The 22,003-nt window shown below is 42.7% G+C and overlaps 2 protein-coding genes and 1 pseudogene across 4 annotated transcripts in view; 2 read left to right on the plus strand and 1 right to left on the minus strand.

Moving 5' to 3' along the window:
* FAM228B (family with sequence similarity 228 member B) overlaps nt 1-22,003 on the plus strand; it is a 106,387-nt gene that overhangs the window by 47,045 nt on the left and 37,339 nt on the right. Inside the window, exon 6 of the mRNA XM_055089064.1 lies at nt 21,223-21,350. Coding sequence (XP_054945039.1) covers nt 21,223-21,350 — 128 coding nt within the window. The remainder of the gene's footprint in view (nt 1-21,222; nt 21,351-22,003) is intronic.
* On the plus strand, nt 8,460-10,487 carry LOC102986478 (chromobox protein homolog 1-like; annotated as a pseudogene).
* Nucleotides 11,558-20,709, minus strand: PFN4 (profilin family member 4). 3 transcript variants are annotated; one of them, XM_028496996.2, is made up of 4 exons: nt 19,291-20,709; nt 18,650-18,787; nt 17,736-17,841; nt 11,558-14,418 (listed from the first exon to the last, which is right to left on the minus strand). In XM_028496996.2, exons 1-4 carry the CDS (start codon nt 19,405-19,407, stop codon nt 14,390-14,392), a joined length of 390 nt encoding a protein of 129 aa, XP_028352797.1. In that variant the 5' UTR covers nt 19,408-20,709; the 3' UTR covers nt 11,558-14,389. The 3 variants fall into 3 exon arrangements, with proteins under 3 accessions (XP_028352797.1, XP_028352796.1, XP_007114822.1); XM_028496995.2 differs by lacking the exon at nt 11,558-14,418 and having other exon boundaries at nt 17,154-17,841; nt 19,291-19,419; nt 20,653-20,708; XM_007114760.3 differs by lacking the exon at nt 11,558-14,418 and having other exon boundaries at nt 17,154-17,841.

Raw genomic sequence — 22,003 nt, forward strand, 5'->3', positions numbered from 1 at the left:
GTGAATGTGGTTTTTGTTCCACAGGCTGCAGAATTGTAGTTCTTCTTGCTTCTGCTGTCTGCCCTCTGGTGGATGAGGCTATCTAAGAGGCTTGTCACTGCTGTTCTTTTTGTTCCTGGGATATATCCCCAAATAAGGACATACCACTCAAATTATTGTGTTTTTAATTTAGTATCACTTGAAATTATTTCTTTCTGTGTGGCTACCCTATCAACTGGAAACACAATTAAGGTTATTTCTTTAATTTTGAATTTTAGAGATTCTTTTTTTTTTTTACATTTTTAAGTTTGTTTTGAAATTATGTAAAACATTTACATGGTATCCAAATTAAATCTTCAAAACAGGGTACATTCAGAGAAATCTAGCTTCTATAACTGTCCCTTCCACCCTGTTTCCTCCTACTCCCTAAGGTAAACATTGGTTTACTTTAGTTTTTGTTTTATTCTTTTTTTCTTTTTAAATATTTATTTATTTATTTGGCTGCACCGGGTCCTAGTTTTGGCACTCAGGGTCCTAGTTGTGGCACGTGGGATCCTCATTGTGGTGTGTGGACTCTTAGTTGTGGCATGTGGCATCCAGCTCCCTGAACAGGGATTGAACCCAGGCCCCCTTCATTGGGAGTGTGGAGCCCTAGCCACTGGAACCACCAGGGAAGTCCCTTGTTTTATTCTTCTATTTTTAAACAATAAGCAAATATGTATAGATATGTTCACATATTTTCCTTTTCTAAGATAAAAACGTAGCATACCAAATATATTGTTCTGTATTTTGCTTTTTTCTGCTGAACAACATATTTTGGAGATTACTCTATAGCAGTTTATGTTCCTTTTTATAGCTACATCCATTGTGTGAATATACAAAAGTTTATTCAACAAGTCCCCTCCTGATGGATATTTGGATGGTGGTAGAGAGATCTGAGATAGAGGAAATATGTTTGAAGGCCCTGTGGCTGGAGGAGGAGCAGGGTGGGAGATGAGGCTGCAGAGATAGGCATGGGTCAGTCTATGCAGACTTGTTGGCCCTGTAAGCTTTTTATTATTACTCTAGAAGGAATGGAAGACTACTGAAGTGTATTAAGCAGGGCTGTGACATGATTAAATCTGCATTTGAAGAGCTCACTTTTATTGCAGCATAGTGTGTGGGTTAGAAAAGATGAGTGAATGTAGAGAAATCTTTTAGAAAGTATTGCAGTAGCCCAGGTGAAAGGTGATGGTGGCTTGGACTAGGGGAGATGGCAGCACAACAGAGAGAAAGGGAAAAGTGAACGGTATTTAGAAAATAAAATTGACTACTTAGTGATCTTTTGGATATGGAGTTATAAAAAGGGTATCAAGCATGACCCCGAGATTTCTGGATTCTGCACTGGATGGATGGGAGCACTATTCTCAAAGATAGGAAGGCCTGGGAGAGGAGCAGATGTTGGGTGATGATTATGTGTTAAATTTTGAACATATTAAAGTAGAAGTTAGGGAATTTCCTGGCGGTCCAGTGGTTGGGACCCAGCGCTTTCACTGCTGAGGCCCAGGTTCCATCCCTGGTTGGAGAACTAAGATCCCGCAAGCTGGGCAGCACGGCCAAAAAAAAAGTAGAAGTACCTTTGAGACATTTGAGTGGAAATGTCAAGAAGTTGGTTTGATATGTGTGTCTTCAGCTCTGTTTCGGAGTTAATCAGGCTGAGAACCTTAGTTCTGTCTCACATTGGTCATAAAAACTGTCCATAGCTGTCCCCACGGGAGACAGGTCCTGGTCGGCACAGGGATTAGAGGTCAGGGTGCGTCGCGGCATCAGTGAGGGGCTCAGAGTTGAGGGTGAGGGCAGTTTGAGGCCTGAGTTGGGGTCAGCAGTCAGCATCAGATAACAGGGTGGAAGGACCGCAGCTTTCCCTTCTGGCTGCTGCCCTAAAGGGCAGATAACCTACCTTTGGAGGAAGGGGTGACCATCTTTTGTCCAGTCATGTGCTAGCCCTGCAGTGGGCAGAGAAGAGGCAGTACAGACTGTGGATGGAGGATGAAGAAGGCTGGGGGATAGGTCACAAGTCATGGATGTGGCTGTGCTCACTGGAGGCTCACAACACCCCAAAGAGGCAGGCAGGTTATGAGGTCCAGATGGAGAAACTGAGATTCAGAGCTAAATGCCTTCTAGGACCTCAGAGCTAGTCAATGCAGAGCAGCTGCTTGAACTCAGGACTCCTGAGTTAGGCTGTCTCAGCAACACTCTCACCTAAAGGCTTCCATTGAAAGAGGAGGAAAAAGGGCAACAAATGGAGAGAAGGAAGGACACTGTAGAAATAGCTGGGCCTCACAGGAGAGAGAAGGAGGTATCGCTACAAAGTTGTAGGGGAGTTTATGAGGTTTCCCTTGTTGCTACACAGACTTTCTCCATCTCTGAGTGCACTAACCTCCCAAAGGGTCAGGAGAGAGTTCTGCTGCAAACCCCAGAAAACAGGTTTGATTTTTTTAATGTATTTTATATGTATATATATATATTTATTTATTTTATTTTGGGCTGCGTTGTGTCTTCATTGCTGCGTGTGGGCTTTCTCTTGTTGTGGCACATGGGATCAGTAGTTGTGGCTCTCAGGCTCAGTAGTTATGATTTGTGGGCTCTAGAGGGCAGGCTCAGTAGTTGTGGTGCATGGGCTTAGTTGCTCCGTGGCATGTGGAATCTTCCCTGACCAGGGATTGAACCCACGTCCCCTGCATTGGCAGGCGGATTCTTAACCCCTGCGCCACCAGGGAAGGTTGATTTTCTTAAAACAAAACATCCCCTGCTCCAACCCCTTTTTGTCAAAATATAAATTTTGGGATTGGGTGGTAATTTTCAGATGAACTGTTTGCAGTGGCAGTATTCCACAGTCCTCTCCATCTCTGGCCTCTAAAGGGACTCCCCAAAGGTTCATGTTTTAGCAGAACAAGAAAGATCTTCTGAGTTAGGAATGAGGTGGAAGCATGTGTCCCAGAAACCCAACTGATGTGAGGGTACAGCTGCTGCTGCTTATCCTGAAAGGTTAATGGGGGTGGGGCTATAATCTCTCCCAGATGTCCTCTGAAGGGTTCTGCGCAGTTCTGCTGAGTCACCTTAACACAGCAGTTTCTGTGGTAACCAAGCCAAGCTAGGGCAGCCCAGCAGCTCAGTGGTGACTCATGGTTCTGGAACAGCCTAAGGGCTGACTTTTCCCTAGAGAAGCTGGGGTAGTTCACCTCTGGGTACTGTGCCAGCTTCTGTCCCTGCATGACTTTCTCTGGGCTCTTCCTCCCCTCTCTCCATGGGTACTCCATCCTGAGGTTGGCAGGGCGAATCCCAGGAGCAGGGATTCAGGAAGGCTCTAGGAGAGGAAAAGGCTTGGAGTCTGCTTGGTGGAGTTGCCTGTTTGGTTACCTGCCCCCGCCATCTTCCTGGGCATGTGGGCCCAGGGCATCCATATCGCTCAGGGCTCAAGACATTTCTTACTCCAGGCAGTGGTTTTCACACTTTTTTATTTGCAAATAGACAAAAAGCGTTTTCAAAAACTATGTGTCCCCTCTCACATTTTTAAGTTGAGATCAAAATATTTCATCTTAAATTTAAGTAGTGCAAAAGATATGATTTCTGGTCCTAAATACTGAATTTAAAACTCTTATATCAGGCTTTTAAATGTGTCAAGTGGAATTCAGATTTCAGAGCAATTTGATACTATAATCATCCACTAAAAAGTACCCAAACAAGTTCTTCTTTAAACAGTTAGAAGCTTTAAAATTTTATTTTTCTTCCAATATTTATATTTTCATTCTACATAAGAATTACATCCTGCTATATTTTATGCTTTATTGATCATTCTTATCTGCAACAAAATATATGTAATCTGACATTAGTTTAAAATTTTATTTTCTGTGACCATAGGGCTATAAGTGTTAAATTTCTTCTGGATTTAATTATCATTACAATATTATTAGTGCACAGCTGATCAAAACAACATTATTTTAAATTATTTTTATGTTATTTAAAGTATTATTTCAGGGGAATTTCCTGGCAGTCCAGTGGTTAGGACTCTGTGTTCTCACTGCCGAGGGCCTGGGTTCAGTCCCTGGTTGGGGAACTAAAATCCCATAAGCCACATGGTGTGGCCAAAAAAAAAGTATTATTTTAAATATTAGTAATTATTGAACATAAAAAGTAAAATTTTATTGGACTGTTGGTGACGCTGAATTTTTCCAAATAATTATTATATCTGTGGATGAATATTAATTATTGCTAGAATGAGACTGGGCTCAATGTTAATTTCTTTCTGTTTTTCATTTTTATGGACAAGCTCTGAGAAACCTAATTTGCATAAATCAGATGGGAAAGAAATTTCATTATAGGAATGTCAGCCAATTATTTGAATACCTCTGAGTTATATGATAAAAACCATATAATGATCTATCATCAAAAACTATTTTCAGTGATCTATTAGCTGGCAACTTAATTAGGTATTCCTTCAATTTTGTTGAAAGCAAAGATTTGGAAACCACTCAACCTGTAAAGGATTAGTTACCCAGTCATAAGTGTCATTCTGGTTCTCAGCTTCTGGAATTATGCCAACAAATCTTTGCAAAGATTTATCAAATGATTATTAATTATTTCTGCTACTTTTTCACTTAGAGGCACTTTGTTTATTTTTATTTATTTATTTTATAAATTTATTTTATTTATTTATTTTTGGCTGTGTTGTGTCTTCGTTGCTGTGTGTGGGCTTTCTGTAGTTGCAGCGAGCGGGTCCACTCTTTGTTGCCGTGGGTGGGCTTCTCATTGCGTTGGCTTCTCTTGTTGTGGAGCACGGACTCTAGGTGCGCAGGCTTCAGTAGTTGTGGCTCACGGGCTCTAGAGCACAGGCTCAGTAGTTGTGGCCCCTGGGCTTTGTTGCTCCACAGCGTGTGGGATCTTCCCAGACCAGGGCTCGAACCCGTGTCCCCTGCATTGGCAGGTGGATTCTTAACCACTGCTCCACCAGGGAAGCCCCGAGGCACCTTGTTTAAATTGATATACTCAGGAGGATATGGAAAGTAAAAGTGTTAATTCCAATACACTTTTGCTAAGACAATATTTTGGACCAAATCCTTTTACCTTATCATGTGCTTTAAATATATTTTTATTAGGGGAGGGGAGGGGTAAATTGGGAGATTGTGATCGACATATACACACTACTATATATAAAATAGATAACTAATAAGAACCTATTGTATAGCACAGGGAACTCTACTCAGTACTCTGTAATGACCTATATGGGAATAGAATCTAAAAAAGAGTAGATAATTGTATATGTATAACTGATTCACTTTGCTGTACAGCAGAAACTAACATAACATTGTAAATCACTATACTCCAATAAAAATTAATTAAAAAATGAAATACATTTTTATTAATATTTTGGAGTTGTAGACTTGACCCATTTATGAAAAACAGCTGTGACATTCTTATTGGCAAAGCCAGCCATCATTGTTTTAAACTAATCAGCCAAGTCAAATTACTTTCTATCAGAAAAATTTCTCATTTTTCAAGTAATCTTTTTTTTTGGTCACAAGTCGTGTGGGATCTTAGCTCCTCAGCCAGGGATCGAACCTGCACCCCCCGCATTAGAAGGCGAAGTCTTAACCACTGGACCACCAGGGAAGTCCCTCAAGTAATCATATTAATTCATGTCCTTATGAAAACTGTCTTGCTTCTGAATTTTAAGAAACATAAAGACAAGGAGTCTTTCTCTCCTAGATAAATTATGATACAAAGATTTTCACTATTTCTCAGTGATGCTCTTTTTGCAATATTCTCTTGGGACTCTTCTTCACATATGATGTATTTTTGACACTGGAGGATGGAAGAGGTCATTAAATTTTAAAATATTGAGAACTTTCCTTTGGCACCCTGCAGTTTTTACCCTTCAAGCCAAGCATCACAGTAAGATTGGGACTGGATGAGAGTAGGCCTTTCTTTTGTATACTGGGAGAAAGGCGGTTGGAGATGGGAGATGGAGGAGAAGAACTGGCATTACTGCTCAATCACAACAGATAAATTTTAGGAAAGTACATATGGAAGTTGAAGATCGGGGAAAAATGAACCCCTTAAGTCCATTCATGCCTGTATGTGCCATTTAAAGTCTTTGTGAACTACCAGGACACATTTCCCTGGTTTGGAGACCGCTGTTTCAGAAGATCACCTGCTCCCTGGGCACTTCCACAGGTACTGTGTAGCTACCATCAAAGGGTCCCTTTTGTGGGTCTCCCTGAGTAGCTAAGCCCAACTGGAACTTTGTAGTGAGAATTGTAGGAAGCAACTGGACCTCCTTACATAGGAGGGTTCCAGACAATGAGGCATTTGCCTTGATGAGGTTTATGAAAAAGGCTCCCACTAGGCACCCAACAGTGCAGTGTGTGTGTGTCTGGGAAATGCTGGTAAGTAGCCAAGAGGCTTCATGATGGGCTTCAGTACTTTAGAGATCACTGTGATCCAGGGTCAGACCTTCTGCCTTGTAGGCTCAAAACCCCAGCTTGTCAGCATGTGGAGAGTAGGTGTACAGTCCACATAACTAAGTTATAACATTCAGATGTCAATGTGCTAATTTAAAAGGAGAAATCATTGGCAAGAGGTCTGACCCCAAAATCTATAGGTAGATCTACATGGAAAGCCAAATGGTGAGTGAAGATTCTGGACAAGGTGGGATGATTGAGATGAATTGAATGTTTAAAACTTAATCTGGCTAAGACAGCAAGATATATCCACCTCTATGCCTGGTACAACCTTGCCATTAAGATCAGAAGTGATATAATAAAATATATTTAGCCTTTGTCCCTGGTTCCTGGCACAGAGTTCCTGAAACTCTTGGAATTTTGTGAATGATAGGAGTGGCTTTTGTTATTCATGCTAATGAGGGGCTGGAAATCTTTAGAATGGGGTCTAGTCACTAGTCGATTAGATTAGAGGGTTGAAATTTTCAGCCTCAACTCCTGATCTCTAGGGAGGGGAGAGGGACTGGAGACTAAGTTCAATCAGGTGGCCACTGACTTAATTATTCATGCCCACTAATGAAACCACCATATAAAAACCCTGGAACAATGAGGTTTGGAGAGCTACCTTGTTGGTGAACACAATGATGTACTGAGAGAGTGGTGCACCAGAGCATGGAAGCTCTGAGCCCATTCCCCACCTCCGGTACCATGCCCTAAGTACTTCTTACATTTGACTGCTCCTGAGTTATATCCTTTATAATAAACCTGTAATCATAAGTATGGCACTTAAGTTCTTTGAGTCATTCTAGGAAATTATCAAACCTGAAGGGGGGATGGTCAAGGGAACCCCCAAATTTGTAGCCAAGTCAGAAGTGTGGGTAACCTGAGGACCTGGGAGTTATCGCTGGCTTCTGAGGTGAAGGCAGTCTTATGGGGCTGAGCCCCTTAACCTGTAGGGTCTGCACTAACTCCAGGTAGTTAGTGTCGAAATGGGATTGCATTGTAGGACACCCAGTTGCTGTCAGAAAGTTGCTGCTAGAAAATACCAGACAACTTGAATTGTTTGCTCAAAGATCCTCCCACCTGGAATGGACCAACCAGCCTTTGCTCCCATGACTCCTTATCTAGGCTTCCCTGGCTGACCAACTTCCACTTTTTATGGTTACATCTCCCTTCTACACACATCAGCATGTTCAGATGTTCTAGTCTTGTGGGCCTGAGTGCTATTCTTTGCATGTCTCTGCTCTAGTCCACTCTGTTTTGATAATATAGTGTGACTTTAGCCTGAAGCATTGATAGCCCAGCCTTCTGTTTAGCTCTGGGCCTTGGCATGCCTGGACTCCTTTGGAGTTGTATGTAGAAGTCCCCAAATGTTTCCTGGCTTGTCCTGCAAACCTCATGAGTATCTCTATATCGTAAAGGAGCAACTTTCCTATGTCACCATGATTTAGCACTATCTGGATTCAAATAGTAACCTGCCTCTCTGGTCTCTGACTCAGCCAGTTCAACTGACTGCATTTCCTCTTTCTCATTTACTGAGGCACTTGGTAAGATTGCCTCAGACCCAATCCCACAAGCATAGGAAACTGATGAGTTAACAGCTGAATTACATATAACTCCCTCCCCGCCCACCTACCCCCACAAAAAACCCTGCCTCTTATTAACCATGGTGTAAAACTTCTCTGTTAACAAAACAACAACAAAACTACAGAGAGCTGTAAAGTTGCTCATACTCTGACCCTGAAACTCCACTTCCAGACCTAAGGAAGTAATCAGAGACACAAAGAATTATGTAAAAGTTGTAAACTGCAGTGTTATTTATAAACTGAAAAAGTGGATATAACATAAATAACAAAGAGGAATACTATGTGATATGCAATGATTAAAATATTTTCTAAGCAATTTTAAATGAAATACAAGATTTTGTAACATTATGCTATATGAACAGGGTGGGTTGTCAACCATTTGTGTGGATGATTTAGGTTAGGTTAAAACGTATATATTGTGGTCGCCACTCCCCTGGCCGGCCCGACAAGACGCGCCAGTAGGGCGGCACCGATTCCTCTCGGGCTCGTGGGTGCTGCGCTAAGCAGCGTCACCCTTTATACCAGAAAGCTGGCGGGCACTGTGGGGAAAAAACAAAACAAGAAGAAGGTGGCGGAGGTGCTAGAAGAAGAGGAAGAAGAATATGTGGTGGAAAAACTTCTCGACCGTCAAGTGGTAAAGGGCAAAGTGAGTACCTCCTAAAGTGGAAGGGGTTCTCAGATGCGGACGACACATGGGAGCCAGAAGAAAACCTGGATTGCCCCGACCTCATTGCTGAGTTCCTGCAGTCACAGAAAACAGCACACGAGACAGATAAATCAGAGGGAGGCAAGCGCAAAGCTGATTCTCATTCGGAAGATAAGGGGGAGGAGAGCAAACCAAAGAAGAAAGAAGAGTCAGAAAAGCCATGAGGCTTTGCCGGGGGTTTGGAATCGGAGCGGATTATTGGAGCTACAGACTCCAGTGGAGAACTCATGTTCCTGATGAAATGCAAAAACTCTGATGAGGCTGACCTGGTCTCTGACAAGGAAGCCAATGTCAAGTGCCCACAGGTTGTCATATCCTCCTATGAGGAAAGGCTGACGTGGCATTCCTACCCCTCGGAGGATGATGACAAAAAAGATGACAAGAATTAACTCTCCTGAGTACCAGCCCCTGTCACATCTGACTGTGGGTTTCAAGTGGGGAAAGAAGGAGTTCTACTTGTCTTGACACCATAGAGGGGGCTTGAGAAGATGTCCTTTGAAGAGCCAGTATAGTTTCTGTGCCCTACAGCAGCCCAAGTGCTTTAAAGCCGCTCCATGCTGTGTAGTTTGCACACCCATCCCAGTGGAGGGGAAGGAGGGTCAGTGTTTCAAGGCAACCCATTCTGAACTTTGCTGAGAAAAGCAAAGGGCCTTCTATGAAGGACAAAACTTGCAGAATGGGATGTGGGAGAGCAAAAGATACTGTAGATCTTCAAAGAGCATCTCCACAACCCACAGCCTTCTTCCCAATAGTGTTAACTCTGCATTTTTACAGCGTAGCATGTATGTAGTTTTTGGCTATTTCTGGTGTATTATTTGGGGTGGGAGGGATGGGGTGGGAAAAAAGGGAGATGGGTTAGGATCATTTTTGTTAAAATTTGGGGCCTGTTGTGGGGAAATGGTGAAACAAAGAACAACTAATGATATTTGGTTCTGTGTCCAGAATATTTCATCCTTTCAAAAAATATCATTGGCAACCTAAATGAGGACTGTGAGAGACTGTATAAAAGCTGTGAATGCCTGAAACTTAGAAGCCAGGGTGTTCCCTGCCTGATCTTAATGCTGTTCCCAAAAAGCATTAAGCTTTGGTAACTTCTTAACTTCCCAGTTAAGTTACTGGGGGATGGAAACTGGTTGAGGAGGAAAAGTCTTATTGGCGTGTATACACAGGCAGATCATTCTTAGAGGTGCTAATTCTTGAAATTGACAAGAAGACCCTTTCTTTTCCGATTTTGAAGTTATAAATATCAGCTTCTCCATCCAAGCCACTGGCTGAAGTATTTGGGGAAGGGCAGAGGGTGGTATAAGAGATGGGAGAGTAGGCAAAGACAAGGGCCGGTGCTCTTAGGGTAGAAAACTCTTGGAGCCTCTGTTTCTTGAACTTTGAAACCATTGGTGGCAGGGTTCAGTCACTGACAGCACAAGTTCACTGAGTCACTTCAAGAGTTGAATGATTTCTGAAGCCCTGGTCTCAGGAGATTAAATTTTCATACTGGGGCAGTGGTTCACTTTAAAACAAAACAAATTTTTTTAATCCTAAGAATTAACTAAAACCCAAAATGCTGTCTTGAATCATGAGATCCATCAGTTCTTGATGTCATTTAGACCTGCATCTAGAACTCCGTTGTAAAATCTTTTTAGGCATGTGTTAGGTTTCTGTGAAAACTTTTAAATGTTTAACTTCATACCAACACTGTCAGTTTTTGTCTTAATAAAACTATAGATTTATAATCCTTGATTTTTGTCTTGTCTTGCCAGAAACACTCCTTGCCTTTTATTATTTTATAGATTGAGCCTCTTTGGGAACAACTTCCACACTTGAATGGTTTTATTTCTTAAATACTGTAGGCTTGATAATCTAGTGTCTGGTGTGAATCTTTGACACTGAGCATTTATAATTGATACAGAGATTATAAAGATTGTCGCATCATTCTGTCTTCATACTGCTCAAAGTTCGTTCAGCACTCTGTGACGTGATAGCACTTCCAAAATATGATATGTTTGGAAACACAGGTTTTTGGGTTAGGTTTAGATCCTGGCTCAGGTATTTCATACATTTGTGTAACTGTAACTAAAGTCAGCTTCTCCAAACTTTTCAGGAATTGGTCCTGTGTTTGATCAGTGAATTAAAATGTCATCCATTTTCTTAACATCATTTTCTGCCTATAATTCTAGAGCCAAAATGGGACTAGATTCTTGTCAGTTATAAAAGGGGAAATAGGATTTCCACTGAGATCAGTTCAGCTCTACACACTAGTGCAAAGCATTTGTTCCAAATAAACTGAGTGTAGATATACTTTTTTTTTTTTTTTTTGCGGTACGTGGGCTTCTCACTGCTGTGGCCTCTCCCGTTGCGGAGCACAGGCTCCGGACGCGCAGGCTCAGCGGCCATGGCTCACGGGCCCAGCCGCTCCGCGGCAGCCCAGATATACTTTTTTCAAAAAGCCTCCTAGAGGGGCTTCCCTGGTGGCGCAGTGGTTGAGAGTCCGCCTGCTGATGCAGGAGACACGGGTTCGTGCCCCGGTCCGGGAAGATCCCACATGCCGCGGAGCGGCTGGGCCCGTGAGCCATGGCCGCTGAGCCTGCGCGTCCGTCAGTGTTTCAAGGCAACCCATTCTGAACTTTGCTGAGAAAAGCAAAGGGCCTTCTATGAAGGACAAAACTTGCAGAATGGGATGTGGGAGAGCAAAAGATACTGTAGATCTTCAAAGAGCATCTCCAAAACCCACAGCCTTCTTCCCAATAGTGTTAACTCTGCATTTTTACAGCGTAGCATGTATGTAGTTTTTGGCTATTTCTGGTGTATTATTTGGGGTGGGAGGGATGGGGTGGGAAAAAAGGGAGATGGGTTAGGATCATTTTTGTTAAAATTTGGGGCCTGTTGTGGGGAAATGGTGAAACAAAGAACAACTAATGATATTTGGTTCTGTGTCCAGAATATTTCATCCTTTCAAAAAATATCATTGGCAACCTAAATGAGGACTGTGAGAGACTGTATAAAAGCTGTGAATGCCTGAAACTTAGAAGCCAGGGTGTTCCCTGCCTGATCTTAATGCTGTTCCCAAAAAGCATTAAGCTTTGGTAACTTCTTAACTTCCCAGTTAAGTTACTGGGGGATGGAAACTGGTTGAGGAGGAAAAGTCTTATTGGCGTGTATACACAGGCAGATCATTCTTAGAGGTGCTAATTCTTGAAATTGACAAGAAGACCCTTTCTTTTCCGATTTTGAAGTTATAAATATCAGCTTCTCCATCCAAGCCACTGGCTGAAGTATTTGGGGAAGGGCAGAGGGTGGTATAGGAGATGGGAGAGTAGGCAAAGACAAGGGCTGGTGCTTTTAGGGTGGAAAACTCTTGGAGCCTCTGTTTTCTGAACTTTGAAACCATTGGTGACAGGGTTCGGTCACTGACAGCACAAGTTCACTGAGTCACTTCAAGAGTTGAATGATTTCTGAAGCCCTGGTCTCAGGAGAAGATTAAATTTTCATACTGGGGCAGTGGTTCACTTTAAAACAAAACAAATTTTTTTAATCCTAAGAATTAACTAAAACCCATAATGCTGTCTTGAATCATGAGATCCATCAGTTCTTGACATCATTTAGACCTGCATCTAGAACTCCGTTGTAAAATCTTTTTAGGCATGTGTGTTAGGTTTCTGTGAAAACTTTTGTGTAAATGTTAAACTTCATACCAACACTGTCAGTTTTTGTCTTAATAAAACTATAGATTTATAAAAAAACATGTATATATTATGTGCACTGAACAAAGACTGGAAGAAAATAACAAAAACTATCAACGGTTGTTTTCATTTAATGTGAAATTATGAGTAACTTATTTTCTCAAGTGTTTTTATGAGTGTATATTACTTTTGCAATCAAAATTATAAAAGTTTCATATAAGTACTGTTTATACCACAGCACTGCTTGATGTCCTTTGAGTTACCATGAAGAAAGTAGCCTTTTCTCCTTTGGCCCCACCCATCTTCCCACTTTCATTTATCATTCTCTCATACATACTATTTTCCAGCCACACTGAACTTCTCACCATTCTTTTCACACAACAGGAACTTGCATATGCTATTCCTTAAACCTGGAATGCTTTTTGCTCTCTTCTGTACTTACTTATTCTTCCAGATTTACTTCAAACGCATTTTCAGGCTCCTGAATGCACAGTTGATCACTTTAGGCTTTGTGCTTTACAGTTCTTTTTTTATATCTGTTAGAGCATTTATCACATGGTAATGTGACTCATTTATAAATTTTCTTCACTAAATTGTAATCCTATCTGCGGTGGGGTGTATATATTATCTACTTTTGTATCAACAGTACCTAGCACACAGTAGGCTACTCAAGGAATGCTAAATAAGTAAATTTTAAATGTACTTTTACCTCTAACTCAGAAAAGAATCAAGCAGCTGAATAGATAAATGAATGAGCGGACTAGTGGTCAGCTTCACCACCCAGAACAAATCTGTAGTTCTTGGCACCCAAGCTCAGAAAAGGAATTGTATTGGAGGTAAACTCCTTGAAAGGCTGTTATACAAAACCTGAAAATGGGAGAATTTTATAAACATTAACAAAAGACACTTTGCCTCAGATAGCATGCTTTTGGAATTCAGAAAACTGCATGATAATGTCAAGAAATGCCAGTGGCCTCTGGTATTCCCTCCCTAGGGTCACTTGGAGGCTGTACAAGCAGACTGGCCTGGGGTTGCTATTAGGAGAAAGAAAGATGCACCATGGCCAGGAATGATCAGGGTAGAATCCTGAATTTTCAAAATAGGTTATATATACTCTCTACCCTCATTGTTCTGATCATCACCCAGGAGGTGACCAAGAGGAGATGAACCCTTTCTGGGGAAGGTTGTATTCATTGACCACACTAAGTTGTGTGGACTAGGAGGAAGTGAGGGAGGTGGAGTCAGAAATCTTTTTGAGTTGATTTTTGGGAAGACCTTTCCAGTGCTCAACAAAATCAGATGCCTGCAGATGGTGGGGAGTGCGGAATGTCCCTCAGACACCTTGATGAGTGGCCTGTTGTTGGGTGGTCTTTACATTGGTTCCCCTTTTCCCCAGGTCCCACAGGGGTGATGTGGGTAGATAGATGCCACAGATAGATGCCACACATGCAGTGAGCTGCACTCTAGGACAGGAACACTGAGTTCAGGGAATCTACCTCTTTCAGAGCAAGCAGTAAGCAAGCTTGCTCTTGGTTCTGAAGGGAGACATCACTTCATTTTTCAAGGTTGCTTCCTGCAACATAACCCTGAAATGGTCTGCATGAAGAGTGGTTAGGGCCTTGTATTCTTGGCATACCCAACAAGATGTGTGGGAATACAGAGACTCATGGAGGAGTCTCTCAACAGATATGCCCTGTGAAACTATCAATGCCTCACATTCATGCCAATGACCAACACTTAAAAAAAAAAAAAAAAAAAAGGAACAAATAAAGTGGACTAAGTAATTCCAATTAAAGAAGAGGATCTCTTGAAATAAGAAAAATTGCTCCCTTAACTCATTCTTCCTTTTCAGTATCTTCTGCCTAGTATTTTTCAACCACAGTATAAGGCATTACTTTTTCTTTAGGATCTATAGTTTTCTTCTAAAATCATAAAAGCTGTCTTTCATAGTCCTCTGATGACTTAATTTCCTTTTCTTCTTAGATATTCTCCTGAAAGAAAACAGAATATGGTTATTACTTATGAACAGTACATTATCACAATATGATTCATTCATTTATTCCATAAACGTTCATAACTACCATGTCCTAGGCACTGTGCTAAGTACTTGGGGATACAAGGATGAATGGATAGTTAAGAGCCAATCCCTGACTTCAAGGAGTTCATTGTCTATTAGGGGAGATATATGTGTGTATATATATATATATATATATATATATATATATATATACACGTATATATAGATATGTGTGTGTGTATATATATGTGTGTATATATATATACACGTATATATAGATATATGTGTGTGTGTATATATATGTGTGTATATATATATATACACGTATATATAGATATATGTGTGTGTGTATATATATACACACACAATGCTCCTAGAATCTTTCATAATAAAAGATTGTAATAGTTCTTTATTTCCCAAATTTTCTGTAATTGTCATGCATAATTTTTGAAAGAGAAAAATATAATTAAAAGAAAAGTCAAGGAAATAGAAGTAATGAGACATGAGGGAATTCCCTGGAGGTCCAGTGATTAGGACTCAGCGCTTTCACTGCGGTGGCCCAGGTTCAATCCCTGGTTGGGGAACCTGCAAGCGATGTGGGCGCAGCCAAAAAAAAAAAAAAAATTGAGACATGAGATAAGTAACTGGCTCCTGAGTGGCTATCAGCCTCATCCATCCCTCATGAGCATTCAATCACTTCCAGGATAGCCTATCCCTTCCCAGAGTAGTGAGATCTTAGTGGAATGATGTCAGCCCTGTCCTTCTAAATAACACACATTCTTTGGAGTCTCTTGTGGCTCTAAGCACCCTTTAGTGCCAGCCACAGAATCTACATTACAGTGGTCAGGCAACTTCTCTGGTCTTCTCCACAGGATACCTGGGGAATTAGCCCTGGGCCACAGCTGATAGGATAGTCTGGCCTCTTTAGAACCTAATTGCTCATTTTCCTGGCTTCCTTTTCTGGATAGCTTTAATTCGATAATTAGCCCAGATATACAAGTCTCGTTCTGTCCTCCTGCTCCTGCCCTACCCTACTGAAACTGAACCTCCCTTAAATCCTGACACCTGCTCAGGAAAGATCCTCGGTGGTTGTAATTGTCTGTTCCTCCCATGTTGGAGTTCACCCCTCCTGTTAGGTGCTTCCTAAGTTGTGTCTTGCCTACGCTCAGTCCTATTTGCCCCTAGAATACCTCATTGCCAGCTGTGTAGCATGGTTTATGACAATCCATGCCAGGGAACTATTTATGACAACTGTGAAGGTCTGTACTTATATACATTTTGTGTGTGTGTAGTTTCTGTGATGGTAGTTAATTTCTCAATTAATCCTTTAAGATTCAGCTGTCTGATAAATGGTATAGATGATCTTATTTGCAAAGCAGAAATAGAGACACAGATGTAGAGAACAAACTATGGGTATGAAGGGGGAAAGGAGGGAGTGGGAGGAATTGGAAGACTGGGATTGACATATACACTATTGATACTATGTATAAAATAGATAACTAATGAGAACCTACTGTATGGCACAGGGAACTGTACTTAATGCTCTGTGGTGACCTAAATGGGAAGGAAATCCAAAAAAGAGGGGATATATGTATACGTATAGCTGATTCACTTTGCTGTACAGTAGAAACCAACACAACATTGTAAAGCAACTATACTCCAATAAAAATTAATCAAAAAAGAAAAAAGATTCAGCTGTCTGGAGCCCTCCCAGATTCTGCTAGGCAGAGGTCATTCATTTATTTGTTCATCAAACATGCATTAATTTCCTACTCATCATTAGACACTGTTTTAGGGACTGGATTAAGACGAAATTCTTGCCTTCTAGGGGCTCACAATCAAGGTAAACAAAGGACTCTAATGTCAGTAATAATAAAGGTATGCATAAAATACATAGCACAGTAGAGAGAAGCCCAAGATCTGATTTGGGTTTTCAATGATGATTAGGAATTTGCCAACTGGATGTGAAAGGGCAGGGACAGAAAGGGAAGATGTTTCAGGCAGATAGGGCAGCACGTATCATATAGAGGCATGGAAGGCAGAGACTATCTTAACCAGCTTTGATTTCCTAGTTTATCAGGATAGTGCAGTGCACATACATGTAGGTCGTCACTGAGAATTCGTTGAAAGAATGAAAGATTGGCTGCTTTCCTCACTAGCAGAAGTAGATAGAGGATTCTACTATATCAAAGGAGTGTTCAAGCAACTCCAACAAAAAACAAAAACTTTTTTTTAGAAATTTAAATTTAGGGGACTTCCCTGGTGGCACAGTGGATAAGACTCTGCGCTCCCAATGCAGGGGGCCTGGGTTCGATCCCTGGTCAGGGAACTAGATCCCACATGCTTTCTGCAACTAAGAGTTCACATGCCACAACTAAGGAGCCTGCCTGCTGCAACTAAGACCTGGTGCAGCCAAATAAATAAATATATTTTTTTAAAAAGTAACTGCTAAAAAAAAGAAATTTAAATTTAGATTAAAAAATCTAAACACAGGGGGCTTCCCTGGTGGCGCAGTGGTTGGGGGTCCGCCTGCCGATGCAGGGGGCGCGGGTTCGTGCCGCGGAGCGGCTGGGCCCGTGGGCCATGGCCGCTGGGCCTGCGCGTCCGGAACCTGTGCTCCGCGACGGGAGAGGCCGCGGCGGTGAGAGGCCCGCGTACCGCAAAAAAAAAAAAAAAAAAAAAAATTTAACACACTTACCATTTATCATTTATTAAGCTCAACTCTCATAGATATAACTTCCCAGTTAGTTCTACATTAGATCTTTATTTAAAAATGTAGAGACATGGAAGGGGAATGCAGCAGACACCAATAAGCCTGGCTCACAGTAATTTCTTTTTCTGTAGAAAATCCTTTTATAGAGGATGGCCCCCAGCAACTACATCTCTGCTTTTTTACCCTGCCCTTCCCACCTCCTAACCCCAGCTGACTGATATAAGGGTAAACTATATGATCTAAGACTTGTCAGATCAGGGTTCTAAAAGAAATTAAGAGATAGGAGGCAAGGCTTGACCATGACACCACCAGGAAAGGAGGCAGCCTGCAATGGGATGGAACAAAGCTGACCCTCTTAGGGGGAGAGACTAGAGAAGAGTTCTAGCAGTGTTCCAGTCCCTGGAATCCATTTTCCTTGTGGCTCAGCTGCACTCTGTCCTTTCACCGGTTATATAAGTAACCCCAGTACCCTTCCAATAAATTCCTCCTTTCTACCCTAGCTGGTTTGATTGGGTTACTTGCAGTCAGAAGACTTGACTACCACAGGGAACAAAGGCAGGCATTGGGAACAAACTTACCCAATTTCTCTGTGGCTTCCACACAGACACTAGGATACATGCCCTCAGTGTAAGTTGCCACCAGAAGATACAGATGGGTCTTCACAACAACCACACCAGTGTTTTCCTGGATAAAAATAAAACAGAATGCCCTTCTCTTGGTTCTAATTACAGGACAAGAAGTTACGTGCCAGCCACATTTTTCACTGTTTCCTGACTTCCATATTCATTATGTTTGTTTTTGGACTCTCCACTCTTTTTCACTAATTTAGTTGTCAAAAAGTTTTAGACTGTTGTAATAACAGCATGTGTATTCTGAAAAAAGCTCCAGAATTGATTGTAATATACCCCTATCCCAGTGAGAACAACAGATGTCATGGAAAGGAAATACTTTTTGGAATTAAATAGCTCTGGGCTTGAATCCCAGCACCTCCATTTTCTGCTGTATGACTATGGAAGAGTTATTTAACCTGGTTAAGCCTCAGTTTCCTCATCTGTAAATGAGGCTACTTAGTTTATAATGTGGGTGAAGTGTGCCTAACCCATAATATAGGGCATCCAGAAATATGACTGTCATCCCCTTAATTCCTTATAGGCAACAGTGAACCAACAGACGTTTTAAGCACAAGAGTAATATCACTTTGTTTTTTAAAGAAGGAGAATGTAGAGTATGAGGGATAATTGCAGTGGAGAGAGACAGTTCAGGCAAGGTTCAGTTGATAAATTCTGGAATGAGCATTTCTCAAAACTAGGCTCTCTGTTAGTACTTTCTTTTACATGTGCCTTCCTGGCACTAGACTGCTATCTCAAACATTGCCATTGCAGTAACAGGCTTAGTCTGTTTTAAAGATAGTATCAGGAGAGGCACTGAAAATTGGAGTCAAATTCTTTTCTTAAGGTTTTTACAAAGTTGTCTTCAAATCTTGAACACTCACACTCTTAGCATAAAGAGAATAGTCATCTGCCCGGACACATTTGTAGTCCTTCTCCTTGAAATACAATCCTTCTCTTCTGGTTTTCAAAGGGTTCTTGGCAAATCCATTCACAAGTGTTTGGACATCACTGGGCATTACCTGCGGAGGTTAAAGAGACTAGAAGTTGGCAACCTATGGTGGGCTGGCCAAATTTGTCCCACTACCAGTTTTTGTAGGCCTGCAAACGAAGAATGGTTTTTACATTTTTAAGTAGTTGAAAAAAAATCAAAATAATAATATTTTGTGATATGTAAAAATTACATGGGCTTCCCTGGTGGCGCAGTGGTTGAGAGTCCGCCTGCCGATGCAGGGGACACGGGTTCGTGCCCCGGTCCGGGAAGATCCCACATGCCGCAGAGCGGCTGGGCCCGTGAGCCATGGCCGCCGAGCCTGCGCGTCCGGAGCCTGTGCTCCGCAACGGGAGAGGCCACAACAGTGAGAGGCCTGCGTACCGCAAAAAAAAAAAAAATTTACATGAAATTCAAATTTCAGTGTTCATAAAGTGTTATTGCAACATAGTCACTCCCATTCTTTTACGTACTGTCTATGGCCTTTACAGAAAAAGATTTAAAGTCTTATGCCCAAACCTGTTTTTTCCTTACACTAAATCCAGGTGATGCTACACATAGGCTGTGCTCCTGGAGTTTGATGAGGGCTGCACCGTCTACATGCTTTGTTCCCAGGAGTGTATCTAACAGCAAGTTCTGCAAATGGCTCATGCTCCCTCAGCCCTGAAAAAGGGAACTGCAGTTGAAACGATCTGCTCTGGCTAGCTTTTAAAAGCCCTGTGAATACAAATGTCCCTAAGACACCCTGGACAGCTTTAATATCAGCATGTGCACTTTGAAAACATGAAGGATGAAAATGGAGTTCCATCATCCAGTGCCCACCAATACTCAAGAGGAAAACAGAATCATAGAAAATCAGTTCACAGAGAGGGTTATGAGTTTGGAAAATCACAGCTCGTAATTTTCTATGTGTCAATGGTTTGTATCAGAATCACCTAGGATTAAAACTAAAAAAATAAAAAACCTGACGAAATGGAGAACTCCTGAAGTAAACAAGACTAAAAGATATACTGGTCATGAGTCCTCACGTTCCTTTCCCGCTGACCAACATCAGCACCAACTGTGGACACTGATCAATACCCCAGGGGACTAAAAACACCTTAAGGCACCTAAAGCGACATTTTCCGCACAAGTTCCCAAGTCTTCTTGGGCCCTCCTCATCGGGACAAACTCCACAAACACTCGTCATTCCAAGGGATCCTAAGGGCAGGAGCCCCTGGAGCGGGGTTACTGAGGGCGAGGGAGTGTGTGTTAATGTCCAATCTGTTTGGCTGCAGAGACGCACAGGAGGGGCAGAGGGTTTGGGGGATCGCGTTGGCCAGACCAGGAGAAGCCCCCTGGCTCTCGGGAAGGAGCCCAACACTCAACCAAAGGCTGGCTTGAAGCGCATGCGGCCGTCAACGGACGCGGGGGGAGGCGGGGCGAGAGAGCGACGAGCCCAGCTATTGGCTGCGGCAGCTGCCCGTCAGCGAGAGGCGCTACGGCTCCGACAGCAGACCACGACCAGCCCTTGGGCGCCGGAGCTACGACTTTTCTGGTTTCTTCTCAGCCAGACGGGTCTGCGGTAGCGCACTTGCGCGGGGCTCAGGGACGCAACGGCCGAGTCTCCGGACCGGGCGGTCCCGCGGAATTCGGACTCCTCCAGCCGCCTCGGCGGCGCGCGGGCTCCTTGTCCGCCGCGGCGGAGGGGTCGCGGGGTGCTACGACCGAATCTCTGGACGCGAAACGTTCTTAATCTACCGAGGCGACGGGCTCGAGCTGACTGGGCCTCAGGTGGGACGGGCTTGCTCTCCCGCCGCAGCCGACGACTCAGGCGTCGTGGGTTGTCGGGCCCGGCCCTGTCGTGGTGCCAGAGAACCGAAGGCCCTGCTAGTCGAGGGAGGGGAGCTGAGGTACCTGTCGCGGCCTGCAGCTTTTCCTCCAGGCCGGGCGGAGGCTACACGCACCTTGCCAGCGGGGTAGGAGGGAAGGGGCGGGGTCGTGGGTGCTCCTCCCTCAGGCACGGGCTGGACGGGGCTGAGGGGCTGGAGGTGGAGGTTTGGGCCTCTCAGAGCTTGAAGACAAGCTAATTGGGTTCAAAAGCCCTTCCTTCCTTCTCTACGAAGCCCATCCTGGGTGTGCTTCAGGAGCCAGAAGGCTGCAAGTCTGCCCACTCCGAAAACTGCGGATGCGACTCCTAGAGGCCAGGCTGAGAATTGCCACACGGCTCCATTGGGCCACGTTGTGGGAAGCCTGGGATTCGAGGGGACGGCGGGTGGGTCTGGAGAGAGCTCCCCTGCTTAAAGGAGGCTGGCTCGGAAGACACCAGCAGAAGCCTGGGTGAAGGCCCCTCTCCTTAGGGAAAGCGTGGGTGTCTAAAGTTCAGAATCCGTTCCGCGTCCGTTCACGGCCACGAATAGTGATTATTAATCAAATAGAAGAGAGAATAAATCTGAATTCTCGTTACTAAGCAAGCTAATTTTTTAGTTTTTCTAGGGGCTCTGTTATTTGTGACCACAATGAAAAGTTCAGACAATGATGTGATAACTGACAGACTTCCCAGGCTCAAGAGCTCAAACGAATGGCTGGAGCCCCAGCCACTTTCCTTCATGGAGGTACAGTAGTAGTGGCATTCTGAAGTTTATACTTGGGTGGTTGCATTGACAAGTGGCCTGTGCTAAATATATTATTCTCTGTGTTTTCTGTTCTATTCTTTATTATCCCTTTTTTTATATTAACCTTGTGTTTACTTTGCTCTCCATTTTCTAGTTTAACATTGGTTATATACCTTTTCTAGTATAGCAAAGTTATAAAGTTTCTCCTGAAGCACTGCTTTAACTGCATCACCCAAATTTATATATGTTTTGGTTTTGTTTTTTTAGATTCTTTTTTTCCACACAGCTTTATTAAGGTATACTTGATATACAATAAACTGCATGTATTTAAAGTGTACAGTGTGATAAATTCCTAGCTATGTATTCACACATGAAACCATCACTGCAGTCGAGACGGTGAACATATTCAGTACTCCCAAAGTTTCTTCGTTGTGTCCCTTTGTGAGTGCCCCCTCCCTGCCTGCTTTTTATCACTATAGTTTATTTTATTTTTCTTAAATTTTATTTTTATTTTTTTAAATTATTTTTTTGAACTTTTTTTTATACAGCAGTTTCTTATTAATCATCCATTTTATACATATTAGTATATACATGTCAATCCCAATCTCCCAATTAATCCCCCCCCACCCCCCCCCACCCCTTTCCCCCCCTTG

This window comes from Physeter macrocephalus, chromosome 12 (assembly GCF_002837175.3).
Source record: "Physeter macrocephalus isolate SW-GA chromosome 12, ASM283717v5, whole genome shotgun sequence".
NCBI lineage: Eukaryota > Metazoa > Chordata > Mammalia > Artiodactyla > Physeteridae > Physeter > Physeter macrocephalus.